The 16,448-nt window shown below is 57.1% G+C and overlaps 2 protein-coding genes across 5 annotated transcripts; both read left to right on the top strand.

Moving 5' to 3' along the window:
• The first annotated feature begins 769 nt into the window (after positions 1 to 769).
• GET3 (guided entry of tail-anchored proteins factor 3, ATPase) lies at positions 770 to 6,789 on the top strand. The gene is made up of 7 exons (XM_072787153.1): positions 770 to 960; positions 1,773 to 1,920; positions 4,549 to 4,697; positions 4,779 to 4,929; positions 5,635 to 5,742; positions 5,832 to 6,029; positions 6,443 to 6,789. Exons 1-7 carry the CDS (start codon positions 800 to 802, stop codon positions 6,572 to 6,574), a joined length of 1,047 nt encoding a protein of 348 aa, XP_072643254.1. The 5' UTR covers positions 770 to 799; the 3' UTR covers positions 6,575 to 6,789.
• A 3,826-nt stretch (positions 6,790 to 10,615) lies between these two features.
• Positions 10,616 to 14,855, top strand: BEST2 (bestrophin 2). 4 transcript variants are annotated; one of them, XM_072787112.1, is made up of 11 exons: positions 10,616 to 10,925; positions 11,043 to 11,137; positions 11,277 to 11,320; positions 11,528 to 11,642; positions 11,842 to 12,075; positions 12,175 to 12,329; positions 12,668 to 12,745; positions 12,919 to 13,071; positions 13,156 to 13,236; positions 13,431 to 13,585; positions 14,058 to 14,855. In XM_072787112.1, exons 1-11 carry the CDS (start codon positions 10,774 to 10,776, stop codon positions 14,482 to 14,484), a joined length of 1,689 nt encoding a protein of 562 aa, XP_072643213.1. In that variant the 5' UTR covers positions 10,616 to 10,773; the 3' UTR covers positions 14,485 to 14,855. The 4 variants fall into 4 exon arrangements, with proteins under 4 accessions (XP_072643213.1, XP_072643214.1, XP_072643215.1 ...); XM_072787113.1 differs by lacking the exon at positions 12,668 to 12,745 and having other exon boundaries at positions 10,617 to 10,925; XM_072787114.1 differs by lacking the exons at positions 11,277 to 11,320; positions 11,528 to 11,642 and having other exon boundaries at positions 10,620 to 10,925.
• Positions 14,856 to 16,448: the final 1,593 nt, after the last annotated feature.

Raw genomic sequence — 16,448 nt, 5'->3', positions numbered from 1 at the left:
AAGAGGGAATTCGCTGGAGTCCCCCCTCAAACTCTTGCAAAGTGCAAGAAGGTTTCCGGGAATAGAGGGTCCCTTCTGCGACAAGGAGGGCAGTTGCAGGTGCGGTTCCTGCCCTCGCCTGCCCAGCATGGGGCTTCAGGGCGCCCTGGACGAAGATGCGCGAACCTTGCCCACAACTGCGGTTGTGCTCCCTCTAACCGCCTAGCAGTCCAGGGAACCTGTCTCCAGCCAACTAATAGGTTCCTCTGTGATTGGCTTGTGTCAAGAGCCAGATGGCTCACCGCCAATTGGATAACAGAAGACACGGACCTGAGGCGATGTTGGGACCCAATTTAAAGAATAAAGACAATGATCGACATGAAGTTGAACCTATGAAGTCAGCCCAGGGCGGACCTCGTATCTAACTTCGTGGAAAGGGCATGGACTGGGTGTTTGGCTGGTTGCTAAGGAGAGGTTGGCGGCTACAGGGACGTGAGAGTGATTGGCGAAAGTGAGAAAAAAGGTAGCCAATGAAAGGAGAGCTGCGAGACTTGGCATCCAATCAGTGAAGGGGAGTAGTCTGAAAAGTACCAATATGTTAATTCGGCAGGGGGGGTCTCCGAGAAAACATAGACAAGAGGGCGACTAAGTGAACGTTAGAAGCGAAAGACGTTGGAAATATAGCTTCTATTATCGCGTAAAAGTCAGTCCATGAGGAAATTAATGCAAGCTCCTAGACTTGATGGGGATGCGCTAGGCAGTTTCCCCTGTAGGTGCTTTACATGGTGCGCTCCGCTGGGTCACGTGAGCCGGTTCCAAGATGGCGGCAGGGGTGGCCGGGTGGGGGGTTGAGGCAGAGGAGTTCGAGGATGCACCTGATGTGGAGCCGCTGGAGCCCACGCTTAGCAACATCATCGAGCAGCGCAGCCTTAAGTGGATCTTCGTCGGGGGCAAGGGTGGCGTCGGCAAGACCACCTGCAGGTAAGGAAGCTGCGGCGGGGGCCGAGAAGACGGGTGGGATGTACCACTGGGCGAAGGGGAGGCTCGGGACTGGCTCTTCCAGCCCAAGCCGAGCGAGGAGGCTGGGCCGAGGTCTTCCGGATTGTACTCCCAGGAGTTACCTGGGGCAAATGGAAGAGACTGCCTGAATGCAGGCCCGAGACCCTCTGAGTTGGACCGCCCCCGTTGGGGCTCAAGGGCAGAACCACATTGAACCCAGCGCACGGGAGCAGGACAGCACTTAGATGTCCCAGTCAGCTGGACCGTACCAGAGTGAGCTCGGAGTAGGGGGAGGGGCACCGAGGCAAACTCTCCTAGGCTGGCGAACCTTGCCATTCTCTGGCCACGTGGGGGTAGCGGTGGTAGGCGGGAGGGGAGGCACGTGATTAGACTATTCCAGTCAGCTGAAAGGAGGGGGAGGGGTCCCGGGGACAATTATCCTGAACAAGTGGACTGAACCATCCTGAATTTAGCGGGCAATGCAAGGGACCCCTTAGATTAGCGTTTAGGGTCAAACTAGGATGGCTGGAGAGCTGGACCGTGCACATCTGTGCCCCAAAGAAGCAGCAGGAGGCAGGCCAGACTGACTCAGACCGCTGAACCTTACCACTGCGGCCACCCAGAGGGGTCAGCAGGTGAAGTCTGAGAGGGTTCCTATACAGGGATTAAGTCTTGATTCCATAATTACCCATATTCTCTCAAGGCCCCTGTTGACGCCGGTCCTCTGCTCCTGGGCCCTGTAGACCTAGGGAGAAGAACCTGACTCCCTGCCTTTTGACCTTTCCCTTGCCCAGCTGCAGCCTAGCCGTCCAGCTATCCAAGGGGCGGGAGAGTGTTCTGATCATCTCCACCGACCCAGCCCACAACATCTCCGATGCATTTGACCAGAAGTTCTCCAAGGTGCCTACCAAGGTCAAAGGCTATGACAACCTCTTCGCCATGGTGAGTGGAGCCGGGCTCAGCTCCCCACTCTGGCAAAGGCCCTTCAGGCCCTCTGTGAACACTGTCAACCACTATGCCTTGCCCATTCTGCATCATCCCTTAACATTTACACAGGAGAATGAGCGAGGAATGTTTGCAGAGCAGCAAGGAGGCCGGAGTGACCAGAGTTGAGTGAACGAGGGGAGGGAAGGTGATATCAGAGAGGTCAATCACCTCTATGTGGTGAACCACCTCTATGTGGCAGAGGACCTTACAGGCCACTGGGAGCAGTTTAATTCCAAGTTTGATAGGAAGCTGTTCATTTTAAGCGGGGCAGTGTCATGGCCAAATTCATTTGGCAAAAAAGTTCCCTGTGGCTGCCATGCAGAGAATAGATGGTAAGTCGAGAATGGAAGCAAGGAAACCAGGGGCAGTGATCAGGCAAGAGATGATAGCAGCCTAAACTCAGAGGGGGTCAGAACATTGGGAAAAGTGGTCAGTGGGATGTATTTTGAAATTAAAGCAACGCAAATGCTTGGTTGTCATGGGCAAGGGAAAAAAGTGAATCGAGTACATCTCAGCATTGGTTCCCTGGGCAACTGGGATCGGGGTGGGTAGGAGAGAAGCAGGTTTTGAAGGGACACATCAGGAATTCCATGCCCACTGGACATCCAAGTGGAGACAGCAGGACAGCGGCTGAGTTCCGTGAGTTATGTGACCTTGGAAGAGGTTGGTGTTGATTTGGAAGTCATTGTCCCAAGGGTAGTATTCAAAGCTGTGTGAGTAGAGGAGAATGAGAACAGAGAAGCCCAGAAACAAACTGAGGTCACGTTGACATTTAGGGTCCAGCTGGGGGGGAGGTGCGGGGACCAGTGAGGGAGGTGCGGGGACCAGTGGGGGGGGGGTGCGGGGACCAGTGAGGGAGGCTAAGAAGGAGCCATGAGTGCAGTGGGAGGAAAGCCAGGAATTGTGAGCTCCTGAGCCCCAGGAGGACAAAGGGACTTGGCAGGAAAAAGTCGTGGGCTCCAGCAGGCACATCAGATTTAGAGAGAGCGCTCTGGGAGTGGGGGCAGAAGCCTGCCCAGAGTGGGTGAGCTGAGGAGTGGGGACAATGATCGCCAAAATGGGGAGAAATCACACCATTGCTGGAGGGAGTTGGGGGGGGATGTTAAGGAGGTGGGTTTTTTTTGAGGAAGGAGATGCCAGAGCATGTTTGTTTGCCGATGCAAATGACCCAACAGGGAGGGACAGTGATGCTGCGGGAGGGAGCAAGGATGCTGGCAGAGGACAGTCCTCATGCAGGTAGGTGGGTGTGAGTTCCATTCAGCTCACAGACCTAGGACATGGAGGCAGGGTGGGGTGGGATGGGAGGCGCAGGAGCATTTCCTAGGGGGAGATGAGGGTGTTGGCAGCTGGTGGCTTCTTTTTCTAATCAGGCACAGCACTGGTCTCAGCAGGGAGCAAGGGGTAAATGGGTCAGACAGAGTTTGAGGAAAAAGAAGAAACTCTCAAGGATTTGTCTGGCTTGAGTGCCTGTTGGAGATTTGTGTTCAGGAATGGGGAGCAATGTGGGAATTATTTGTCAAGTGTGTTCCCGTGGTGTTCACCTTACTGCAGCCATAGCAGAGAGTGGGAAATGACCAGAGTCAGGATGTTGCCAACCACAGAGGGAAAAAGGAGTGTTTGTAGAGGCACCCTATGGAGCCCAGGCTGGATAAGGGTGCCGGCCATGAGGAACACTGATAGTGAACAATGGGGCGGGCGCGTGGGGACAAGATGGCCCTAAGAGGCTTAAATAACTGATATAGGGGGCAAGGAGGCCCAGGTCAGAGAGTGAGTGTGGAAGTTTAGAGGTGGCCCAGTTACTAGCAATAACCCATCAAGAGTATGACTGCGGGGGGAAAGGGTAGACCCGCTTCCTGCAGGGAAATGACCTCTGGAGCCCAGCGAGTTGGGGGCTTCCCATGGGACCCGTGAAGTCACTGAGAGTGACGTGGGAGGAGAATGGAGAGAGAGGCACTGAATCCAGGGCAGACCAGACGCCCCAGGGACAGTCCTCCCTTCCTAGATTCCACATACATGTTGAGGACCTACTGGGTGCCAGACACTTCCAGGTGCTGGAGACACAGCAATAAACATGACAGAAAAGTCCCTGTCTTCATGATGCTGACAGGTGATAAAGGTGATGAACAGGGAGACAGGTGAGGGACATGATGAGTAAGGCACATGAGGAGGAGCTAGCTAGGTATGCAGGAGACATGAAGGCAGGGCCGGGCAGGGAGAGCTGGAGCTGCATTGTTAGATGGGATGGTCAGGGAGGGCTCCTGTTAGAGAAATGGTCTGGAGGAGGTCAGGGCCCCAGTTGGGGAATAGCCAATGCAAAGGCCCAGCCACAGGCTTTGACTTCCCTCCGGGGCACTGATCACAGTTTACAGTTTTCCGTTATATTTGTGAAATGGTTTGACCACTCGTGTGACCACACGAGACCTGACGAGCTTAGGGGAGGGCCATGGCACCCCAGGGGTATGCCCAGCCACAACCTGATGAAGGTTGGTATTCAGAGCCCTTCGTGGGTTCTCTCTGGCCTGGCGCCTGGGTGGGAAGGCCTGGCAGTAGCAGCAGCCTGAGTCTTGACCTCTCGGCCCTCAGGAGATTGACCCCAGCCTTGGTGTGGCTGAACTGCCCGACGAGTTCTTCGAAGAGGACAACATGCTAAGCATGGGCAAGAAGATGATGCAGGAGGCCATGAGCGCCTTCCCCGGCATTGACGAGGCCATGAGCTACGCAGAGGTCATGAGGTCAGGCCCTGCCAACAGGGGCAGGTGTGCCTGGGGCGGGGCGGGAGAGGGCAAACAGGCCTGACGCTCCTCTCCCTGCAGGCTGGTGAAGGGCATGAACTTCTCAGTGGTGGTGTTTGACACGGCGCCCACAGGCCACACGCTGAGGCTGCTCAACTTCCCCACCATCGTGGAGCGGGGCCTAGGCCGCCTCATGCAGATCAAGAACCAGATCAGCCCCTTCATCTCCCAGGCAGGCAGGCCCCAGGGTGGCCAGGCACCCCCTGTTGTCAGAGTGGGCAGGCGTGTAGTAACAAAGGCTTTCCCCATCACCGCCCGCCCTCTCAGTCCGTGTTCCCAGCCCATGGGATGGATCTTCACCACGGGGTTGGGGGGGGGTCCTGGCCGTCTACTCCATAAGACCCACACAGAGCTTGAAAACACACGTTCCAGAGCCAGGTGGCCCAGGCTCAAACAATTTACACTTAAGTGTGGCATCTCTCTGACCTCAAGCAAGTTACCTCACTTCTCTGGGCCTCACCTTCCTTGTCTGTCAAACAAAGGCTATACAAGTGTCCCAAGAGTTGTTATTTGCATGACAACATGATCACCTCAATACCCCCACAGGTACACATACCACCACCACCACCCTCTCCCTGGTGGTGTGTGCCACCCCTCCTCCCCCGCCCTGGGACCTGTACCTCAGTAAAACAGTTGTTGGAGGTAAGGTCTACACATGGAGAAACTGAGGCTCTGGGAGGTCAAGCCCCCTGGCCACAGGTCAAGTACCCCAGAAATGGCAGAGCTGGGTTGAGCCCTGTCTCGAGGTCCCCTGCTCAAGGACTTTTAACCACAAGAGGTGTCAGAGGTGGTCCCCCTGGTGTTAATATTGAGTCCCCAGCCTGAGTGCTATAAGGCACCCCAGGTAAGCTGTGAGCCTCCCACGTCCTCCCCACAGATGTGCAACATGCTGGGCCTGGGGGACATGAACGCAGACCAGCTAGCTTCCAAGCTGGAGGAGACACTGCCCGTCATCCGCTCCGTCAGTGAACAGTTCAAGGACCCTGTGAGTCACGGCCCAGGCAGGTGGTGAGAGGCTTGGGATGGGGACAGGGCTAGAACTTGCCCCTCGCTGTCCTCTCTCACGCCCTGCAGGAGCAGACCACTTTCATCTGCGTGTGCATCGCTGAGTTCCTGTCCCTGTACGAGACAGAGCGGCTGATCCAGGAGCTAGCCAAATGTAAGATCGATACCCACAACATCATCGTCAACCAGCTTGTCTTTCCTGACCCCGAGAAGCCCTGCAAGATGTGTGAGGCCCGCCACAAGATTCAGGCCAAGTACCTGGACCAGGTGGGCATGCCCAACTGCCTGCCCAGCCCTCACACCTTAGACCCTGGAAATTGGGGCCTGGCCCAGCCCAACCAAGGCACCATGGATCGTTTACTGTATTTTCTCACCTTTTACTCCATCCCGTGTTCTGATCCTCTACCCCAGCCTCCTGCTACTACCCTAATTCTGGCTCTTGAAGACTAGCTGACCTGGCCTGGGTTCCTCTGACCCCGGGCGGGAAGGTGGGGGGTCCAGCCCAGTGATCTCTGACTTCACTGGTCTCTCTCCACTTATCACCATGTGAATGAAGCCCCTGCCCCACATTCTCCCCTGATCCTGGGAGATGCCTGGCCCGACCCTCCCGTTGACCCACATTCTGTCCCTGCCCTGTGACCCCCCTGATCACTGCCATATACGCTATGCCCTGGCCACAGATGGAGGACCTGTATGAAGACTTCCACATTGTGAAGCTGCCGCTGCTGCCCCACGAGGTGCGGGGGGCGGACAAGGTCAACACCTTCTCTGCCCTCCTCTTGGAGCCCTACAAGCCCCCCAGTGCCCAGTAGCACTGCTGCCAGCCCCAGTCGCTGCCATTTCACACCCACCCTCCACCCCTCCCCCGGGGCAGAGTTTGCACAAAGTCCCCCCATAGTATAGGGGGAGCCAAGTGGGGGGCGGGGGGCGGGGAGGAGGTCTGTTCCCCCTGGTGGGGCTGGGGGGGCTGTAGCTGCCCCCCACCTCTCCCTGCCTCTCGCCCCTCAATAAAATGATCTTAAACCACTGTGGATGTTGATATAGGGGGGCTAGGGGTCAGCGCCTTTGTGTACAGTTGCACAGGTTGTACACTGCACAAAGATGGCATATCTAGAGGGATTAAGTCACAACAGATCCTTTTTTTTTTTTTTAATTTATGCATGAGAGACACAGAGAAAGGCAGAGACATAGGCAAAGGGAGAAGCAGGCCCCCCCACAGGGAGCCCAATGTGGGACTCCTCCTGGACCCCAGATCATACCCCAAGCCAAAGGTAGACGCCCAACCGCTAAGCTACCTGGGCATCCCACAACAGAGGTCTAATAGAGATATATGTTCATTATGGTAATTTTGGAAAGAGGGTATCTTCAGTAAGGGGATGTCCTTTCCTAACTCTGTGGGTAGCGGTGTCCCTGCTGGGGCTATAAAGCCTATAATAGAAGAGGAGCATCTGCCTACTTTGAGGTTCAGAGCGTGGGAACTGGGAGGCCCCTTGGCCGGCCCTAGGCTGGTGGGGAACGGATTAGGCCGGCAGCGGGCCCAGCACTGCCTGCTGTTTGGTTTGGGAATTAGTGGGCGCCCTGGGCAGAGGTTGGGCCTGCCAGACTGAGGATTAGCAGTCTCCACCCCCCAATTCCTGTTCCCATGGGATGGCCTCAACCCTTCCCAGCACAGGGCTGCAACAGGGGGGCTAATTTGGAGGCAGGACAGCAGAGGACGCAGGTCAGATGAGCCCCTGAAGTCCTGCTTGCTTCCAGCATGGCCTCACTGAGTGATAGGCAGCATGCTTCCAGCCATGTGAGCTCCAATCCCTTTATCCCTAAAATGGAACCATAAAGTGTGGCCGTTCAGAGTCGTGGCAAAATTCACGGGACCCTGGAAGCGTTTAGCACACCAGCCTGGGCTCCCTTCTCCCTTCTCCCTCTGCTACTGCCTGGATAGCCAATGTCATCCCCACTTGAGAGACCCAAGCCTGGAGCATGATGTTGAGCATTTGCAAGTTCCAAGCCAGAGCTGGTTAGAGGGCACAGAAAGAGCATGCCTGAGGATATGCATGAGGCAAGAAGTGGTATTCAGGCTGCACACAGGTGTGCCAGGGGGTGCGTGTAAGGGAAACCCAGCCACAGGCCTAGACGTGTCCCCCCTACACACTTCCACTGGGTGTGTGCAGGCAGGTGCAGACAAGTTGAGGGAGCCCTTGTAAGCAAACATAATGATATGACCTGTGACAAAGACCCCAGGCTCCAAGCCAAACCCCCTGGGCCCAAAAACCAGCTGTGTCACAAACCATGTGTCATCTGAGCCTCAGTTTCCCTACCTGGATAGTAGGAATAACAAAAGCACCAATTTCTTAGGCCTGCTTGTGAGGACTTGAGATGAAATAAGCAGCGCCTTTACGACAGCACCCGCCACGTAGCCGCCAGAGTGTCTGTTGTTATTCACTGTAACAATTATTAAGCATGTGAAGTAGCCCGGGCAACCTGCCCCGGGTCCAGCAGGGGTCCAGCAGTCAGAAGTGTGTGGGGACACGAGTGAGTTGGGGGAGGGTGGTTGAGCACAGGGTGAAGGCTAGCTGCAGTGTGTGGAAGGATGCATCCTAGGAAGTGGGGGCCTCTGGTCAGGAACGGAGACCATCAGCTTAAAGCCTGTGCCCTCCCCCAGGCCCTGAGGATTGTAGCACCACTCCCTCACCCCCTTTTATGGGCTGTCCGGCAGCTGGACAGCGGGGATTTGGGTCTGAGGGTGGCCAGCCCAGGCCAGTTCCTAATTACCCCGGGCAGGGCAGACATCTGCCAGACTTGGGAACATAGTGTCCTGGCAGGCAGGGCTTCAGGGTGGGGCTGCAACGGGCCATCCGCACTTGTAGTGCACACGGTGAATGCAAGGGTACCATTCTTCTAGGGTACCCCTCTTGGGGTTGGAATTCAGCCTCCGCACCTTCCACATGGGGCTATGAGTTTGATGTTGGGGATAAGGGCACTATTTATGTCAGGCTTGGAGTGCCCCTTGTGAAGGGGGAGCATCTGTCTGCATCCCTGCCAAATTGGGGGACAAGGTTTTGTGTCCCCAAGCTGGTGTGTTCGTGGCAATACTGAGAGTATCTGGGACCTGAGGTGTATGTATGGGTGTGCATGCTTGCACACTGCAGTGAGGGAGCACTGGGGGGGTGGGAGTCATAGGCACTGATGTGCCTATGCAGGTAAATTTCATGGGGGATTATGGGCAGGACCCCATCCCATTAGAAGGGTCTATGGGCCTGTTGGGGAGGAATCTCTGTTGTATGAGTGTGTTGAGGACTCTGCTCTGACCCCAAGACCATGTGCTGCTGTGTTGAGGACAGGTGTACTTGCCTCTGGTGTGTGACCACAGGTCAGTCTTTGTGCAGAAGAGATCGGGAATAAATGCACAATACCTCCTGTGTGACCGTGTGTGATTGTGTGTGTAAAGGCATCCTGGGGTCTGTGCTTAGCGACTGTGTGACCCTGCATGTGTCTTTGTTACATGGTGTGATCTGAGGGAATGCAGGGTCCCGGGTCCCTGCCCGTGTGCTCCTGAGTGGCTGTTTGGAGTACCATATGGATACCTGAGAGCTGAGAGCCTGGTGGGGTAGGGCCCATCTGTCTATATTTGAATTGGGGGGTGGGTAGAGCTAAGTGTGTCTTGTATGACTTTGTAAGTCTTTGTGACAGTGTACACTGCCCTCTGGGTTACTGTGGTGGCGGGAGACTGTGTTAAAAGAAGCCAAATTTGTGTCTGGGTCTACCGTGTGTGTTTCTATGTGCATCCTTGTGACAAGTGTGTGGTTGGTTACAGGTGGCTGTGGAGCGACACAGCCTCACTGAGCAGTGTGTGTTTGTCTCTGGAACTGAGAAGGAGACAGTCACTGCCCCCTCCCCCAACTTAGGTCCAAGATACCTTGGACCTGCCAGTGACTAACTGGGAGAGAGGGAGGAGCAAGGGAGGACAGGGCGGATCGCCCCCCCTGCCCCAGGTAACAAACTGGCAAGACTTCTCCAAACAAAGTTCTGAGGCTGCAGCCAAGGGGGGGCGGGCCAGGGAGGGGCTGCCCACGCCCACTCCCCAGCCCCCTCCCCCCAGGGTCCGGCCTCAGCCCCACCTAACGCTGAAGTCACCAGCGCATTCTGTCCCTGGCACGATTTGTCTCTGCACCCTCCACCAGGTGAGAAGGGCCCAGGCCTGGGGGAACAGAGAATCCTGAAGACAGATGGGTCCTCAGGCAGGAAACCATCAAATTCTTCAGGGGGGGGAGTTGAGGGCTCTGAAGGCTGGAGGGGAATGGACAGATGAAAGGTCAAGGCAGGTCCAGGAGAAGGTGGTAGGGGCAGAAGCAGGACAATTAAGTCAGGGGTAGATAGGGTGGGGGAACTGTGCAGGGGAGAGACCAGCCTGAGGCAGAGGGCCTGGGGGATAGGGCCTGGGGAACTGGAAGCTTGGGGGTTGGGCTTCCCAGGGCTTTGGAAGGGAGTGCAGGGGTGGTGGAAGGACTGAGACTGGGAGCTGTAGGAGTGGGGGGTGGCGGCGGGCAGAGATGGGACCTGAAGAAGGGCATCCGGGCTGGGGAAGAGCTGGAGTCCTAAGACTCTAGAAACTGAGGCACTGGGGCCTCGGGGAGTGGGGAAGGCTGTAGATGGAGCCCACCTAAGGAGGATGGAATCGCAGAGAGGGCAACTGGGGCTGATCGGGGGACCCAAAGGTCTTGGGGGTGGAGGATGGAGGGAGAGGACCTGGAGAGGTAGACGCGAGGCGCTGAAACCAGGAGTCCTGGGAAGAGGGAGGCCGGGAGAGGGGCCTAGGGCGGGCTGGGCGGGCCTGGGAGGAGACCAGAACCTGGGCTAGGGACGCGACCCCGGAGGCCCGGGCGCGGGAGGCGACGCCAAGCTGAGTCGGCGGGCACCTCTCCGCCTCTGCCCGCAGCCCGGGGGACCCGTTCCTCTGCCCGCAGGCTGGGGTCCGGCTCAGCCCCCTCCCCAGCGCACCCCGCCCGGCGCCGCGATGACCGTCACGTACACGGCCCGCGTGGCCAATGCGCGCTTCGGCGGCTTCTCGCAGCTGCTGCTGCTGTGGCGCGGGAGCATCTACAAACTTCTGTGGCGCGAGCTGGTCTGTTTCCTCGGGCTCTACATGGCGCTGAGTGCCGCCTACCGGTGAGGCGGCCTGGGGCGGGGCATGCCAGCGGGGGGGGGGGGCTAGGGGGGACCTGGGGGGGGTGCGTCCAGGGGAGAGAGAGGCTCTCCTGTAACCCCGTACCCCCTCCCTCGCAGCTTCGTGCTGACCGAAGAGCAGAAGCGCTACTTCGAGAAGCTCGTCATTTACTGTGACCAGTATGCCAGTCTCATCCCGGTCTCTTTCGTGCTGGGTGCGTTCGCTCCTGAGTTCTCCATTCCCCTAATGCTGAGAAACCCATTCCCAGGTTTTTTGGAGACCCCATTCCTCAAAAGAGCCCCCCAACCAAATCCAACCCCAACAGACCCCCATTTCTGCATCTTTCATGCCAGGTGTGGCCCCAATTTCCAGAGACCTTGGATATCACCTGGTTACAGTAAGCCATGAGAGCTCCGTGCCACCCATAGGCTTATCCCTGGTCATCTCAGGGTCTCCCACCTGTGTCTGCATGAGACTACTAATGGCTCCCTACATGCCCTGGGCCCCCAAGGAGCCCTCCAGTGACCCCATATGACTCCATCCTCTCAAGTCCAGCCCAGAGGACATTTCTGACAAGTCAGTGACCCCCAGCCTGCTGTTTCAGGTCCCCAGGCTCCCGACGGGGTGGCTCCCTGTGGCCAGGGTGACAACCTGCCGATGTGTCCCTAACATAGGCCGTGTCTCCACCTCCATACTGAGATCCCAATCCCACATCCCAGGTGACAAATAGCCGGGGTGACCCAGCCTGCTCCAGCCTCCCTGAGGCTGGACCTGCAAGTTCCCAGCCCAGTTGGCCCCGCCAGGGGGGTGGGTGAGAAGCCTTCCTGGTGTCTCTGATGCAGACCCTCTTATCCTCCCTCTTCCCACGACCTGGCCCTAGTATCCGCACTTAGTCCCGCATTCCCGACTCTGCCGCAGGTTTCTATGTGACGCTAGTGGTGCATCGCTGGTGGAATCAGTACCTGTGCATGCCGCTGCCCGACGCGCTCATGTGCGTGGTGGCAGGCACGGTGCACGGACGCGACGAGCGAGGCCGCCTCTACCGGCGCACGCTCATGCGCTACGCGGGGCTGTCAGCTGTGCTGATCCTGCGCTCCGTCAGCACCGCGGTCTTCAAGCGCTTCCCCACCGTAGACCACGTAGTGGAGGCGGGTGAGGTTCGGCCCGAAGCAGGGCGGGGTGAGGCGGAGTGGGGGGGCGCGGGAGGGGGGGCGAGTAACCCACCCATCTCCCGCCACCCCACCCCAACAGGGTTTATGACCCGCGAGGAGCGCAAGAAGTTCGAAAACCTGAATTCTTCCTACAACAAGTATTGGGTGCCCTGCGTCTGGTTCTCCAACCTGGCTGCGCAGGCCCGGCGCGAGGGCCGCATTCGCGACAACAGTGCCCTTAAACTGCTGCTCGAGGTGGGCCCGCCAGGTCATTCATACAAAATTTCAGGGAAATTACACGTCCCTGGAATCGTGTCAGATGGTGACCTGCCACACGCCTCCCATGGGGCAGATTCCCAACACCCCTACCAAGCAGCCCCAGGTGCACACCTATCTCTAGGGGGCCGACTCCCAGGCGCCTAGTGCCCCCTAGCCCAGATGTACACTCACCACTAAATACTCTCCCTGGAGACCCAGAAGCACACACCCACAGCCCACCAGGTAACCACACACCTCCATCCCAAGTTCCCACACCTCATACCCCTGTGAAAGCTCACCATTCAGGCACTCTCATGACTTGCATCTGCACCCAGGAGCTGAATGTGTTTCGGGGCAAGTGTGGAATGCTCTTTCACTACGACTGGATCAGCGTACCCCTTGTCTATACCCAGGTAACCCTGCCGTGCCTCCGTTTAAATCTGGCTTCAAAGGCCCTGTGGTGCTGGTCTCAAAGGGAGACTGAGGGCCAGCTAAGACCCCATATCAATGATGTCCCATCCCAGTCCTGGTCTCTCCAAGGCCTCCTGAGACCGGGAGAACTCTGACCTGGTGACCCATCCCCCAGGTGGTGACCATAGCTGTGTACAGCTACTTCCTGGCCTGCCTGATCGGTCGCCAGTTCCTGGACCCAGCTCAGGGCTACCAAGGTCACAGCCTGGACCTGTGCGTGCCCATCTTCACCCTGCTGCAGTTCTTTTTCTATGCAGGCTGGCTCAAGGTGGGTGGGGCCCCAGGAGTAGGGACTCCAGGCCGGGGGCGGGAGGATAGGCCTCTACCTAACTATTCCCCCCTCCTCCTTCAGGTAGCGGAGCAGCTCATCAATCCCTTCGGAGAGGACGACGATGACTTTGAGACCAACTTTCTGATCGACCGCAACTTCCAGGTGAGGCTCGGTGGCGACCACCCCGGGCTCCCAAATCAGCCTTGGCCCTACCCCCACCAGCACGTGCCCAGGCCTGGACCCTGAACCATCCTTCTTCCTTTGGTCACCATACTCCTAACCCAGCCTGAGGGGTCCACCCCGCGGTGCCCGAGCTTTGCCAAGGTCCACCCTGCACCGCACGTCCACGCCTGCAGGTGTCGATGCTGGCCGTGGACGAGATGTACGACGACCTGGCCATGCTGGAGAAGGATCTGTACTGGGATGCAACCGAGGCTCGCGCCCCCTACACCGCGGCCACTGCGTTCCTGCTGCAGCAGCCCTCCTTCCAGGGCTCCACCTTCGATATCACGTGAGCCAGGATGGGGGGGCTCCTGGAGGAGGGGTTTATGGTCCTGCGGGGGATTATCCGATGGGAGGGGCTATGGGGATGCTAGGACGGGCTAAAAGCTAACTTTGGCGACTTGGAGCAAAGACCTAAAATCTGAGAGGCCTAGAATGGGGGTAGGGGGCAGGGATCCGGGTCAAGGTCTGGGACCGGGCCACTAATTGGGGGCCAAGCTAAGGGCTAAGGTCTCTGAGGATTGAATGGGCGGCCAGAGGCAGTGCCGGAGACGGAGTCACCACTGAGGCTTGCAGCCTAAGTTTGAGCTTAGCCAAAGCCAGAGGATAAAAGCAGGCTCTCTGGAGAAGAGCCAAGGTCTTTGGGGATAAATGGGACAAAGGGGTGGGTGGAACCAGGAAAATCAGCGTGTCTCGGTCCCACTCTTGTCAGTCAAGGAGACGGGCGAGGTCGCAACGCTGAACTACTGTCTGTCCGACAGGCTGGCCAAAGAGGACATGCAGTTCCAGCGGCTGGACGGCGTGGACGGGCCGCTGGGCGACGCGCACGGCGACTTTTTGCAGCGCCTCCTGCCGGTGGGGGCGGGCGTGACCGCAGGAGGCCTCCTGGGCCGGCGCCTGTCCTTAATGCGCCGCAAGAACAGCTGCGTGTCCGAGACGTCCACAGCCACCAGCTGCGCGTGCGCAGGCGCCCCCGACGGCGCGGCCCCGGAGTGCGGGTGCGGGGACCCGCTGGTGGACGCCGGCCTGCGGGAGCCAGAGCCGGAGCTCCCAGCTGGCCCCGAGCTGCCCGTCCTGGGGCCCGCCGCCGCCGAGCCCTTCACCACTGTGCCTATGCCCGCGCCCCGGGGGCCGGCTCCACCCTGGCTGCCCAGCCCCATTGGCGAGGAGGAGGAGAGTCTAGCCTGAGGCCCTCAGGCCCAGGACCCCCAAGGACAGGGACACTAACTCGGACAGGGCACGCAGGCAGCAGTACGGGTCTGCATAAGCCGCGTGTGGACTCCACCGGTTCCCACTTCCTGCGCACCAGCCTTCACGTCTGGCACTGGGGCTTGGAGCGCCCCCCGTGGGACGGGCACAGGGCTAAGGGTGGGGGGGAGTCTTTCAGTTTCTTTAACAGCCCGTCCTCCCCACCAGCTCCACTTCCCTCCCTCAGCTGCCTTGATTCTTTCCTTAAAATGGAGATGCGAGTGCCTACCTCAGTGAGTTGTGGGGATGAAGTGACGGTCTTGAAAGTGTTGATACCTAATAGGTGCTCAATAAAATGTTAGTGGTTTTTATCCAAACATTATTAGGCTAACTTTTCCTGCCATGGAATCCGGCTAAATAAGATTCGAGAATTCTTCCAGATTCGTTGGTCGAAGCCTGCTCCCTTCTTCCCAAACTCTGCCCTCTGAAGTGACCCCTTCAGTGTCCTTGGCTTTATCATTCATTAATGTACATGCCAGTCCCCAGACCACAGCCTCCTCCTGTCAGTCTTGTTTTATGATTCTGCAAATGGCTGCCCTGCCCAAGTCCCTGCATTCTCCCCTACTGCTTCAGAGCTCTAGGTCTTAATTCAATCATATGCTGCTGACTCCTGAATTTAGAAGTCCAGCCAGGATCCCTCTCCAGATTCTAGACCCAGAGAGCCACCTGTCTCCTCAATTATCTCCACATGGCACATTGAACAGAACATGCCACCAAACCAGGTCCCTATTGGCTCCCCAACCTGCCCCAACCTGTTAGCTTTTGTCCTAACAGTTGATAGGCCCAAATCTGGGAGTCCTCTCCAACTGTTTCTCTTACCTCTGTATGTCAACCCAGCAGCAAATCCCGTCAGCTCGGTCTTCAAATTGTATCCAGAATCCAACCATTTCCCATTCCTCTAGGGCCCACACCTTAGAGTCCCCTATGTCACCCACCCATCTGGACCAAGGACACTTCCCTGGTGTCCCAGCTCTGGCCATAACCACCCCCAGTCTGTTCCTTCCACAGCAGCCAAAGAGACCCTATGAACACCTGAGTCAGGTAACGTCCCTCCTTTCCTTAGAACCCTATGTGACGGGATGCCTGGTGGCTCAGCAGTTGGGTATCTGCCTTCAGTTCAGGGCATGATCCCGGTCCAGGGATTAAGTCCCATATCAGGATCCCTGCGAGGAGCCTGCTTCTTCCTCTATGTCTCTGCCTCTCTCTGTGTCTCTCATGAATAAATAATAAAATCTTATAAAAGATTTAAGGAACGTGATGACCACGTTCCTTAAAATAAAAGCTAAAGTACTCCCTACAGTTCACAATCTCCCTGCCCTCATCTCTTCCCTCCTTCCTTCACTCACTCCACGCTGGCCTCCTCACTGTCCCTCTAACCCACCCAGCAAAAACCCATCTCAGGGCCTCATGCATATGCTATTTCCTCTGCCTGGATCACACTTTCCCAAATACCTCCACGGCCCCTCCCTGACCTTTTTCATGTCTCTGCTTATGTCACTTCCCTCGTGAGGCCTCTTCTGCTGGCCTTTTTTTTTTTTTTTTTTTTTTTAAGATTTTATTTATTCATGAGAGACACAGAGAGAGAGAAGCAGGCTCCTGGCAGGGAGCCTGATGTGGGACTCGATCCCGGGACGGGGATCATGCCCTGAGCCAAAGGCAGACACTCAACCGCTGAGCCACCCAGGCGTCCCTTCTGCTGGCCTTTTATTCAAAATCACCACATCCCAAATGCACCTTTTGCATCCCCATGACTTCTGTCTGCTTTATTTTTCTGTGTAGCACTTCCCACATCAAACTTTTACTTTATCTATTTTGTTTATTGTCTGTCTCATTAGAAATGATAGCTTCATGGGGCAGGGATTTTTGCCTGAAGCTTCTTCAAAAATGACCACACGCACATACAG

Source organism: Canis lupus, chromosome 19 (assembly GCF_048164855.1).
Source record: "Canis lupus baileyi chromosome 19, mCanLup2.hap1, whole genome shotgun sequence".
Lineage (NCBI taxonomy): Eukaryota > Metazoa > Chordata > Mammalia > Carnivora > Canidae > Canis > Canis lupus.
The sequence above is the reverse complement of the archived record's forward strand: the minus strand, read 5'-3'. Positions and strand labels throughout refer to the sequence as shown.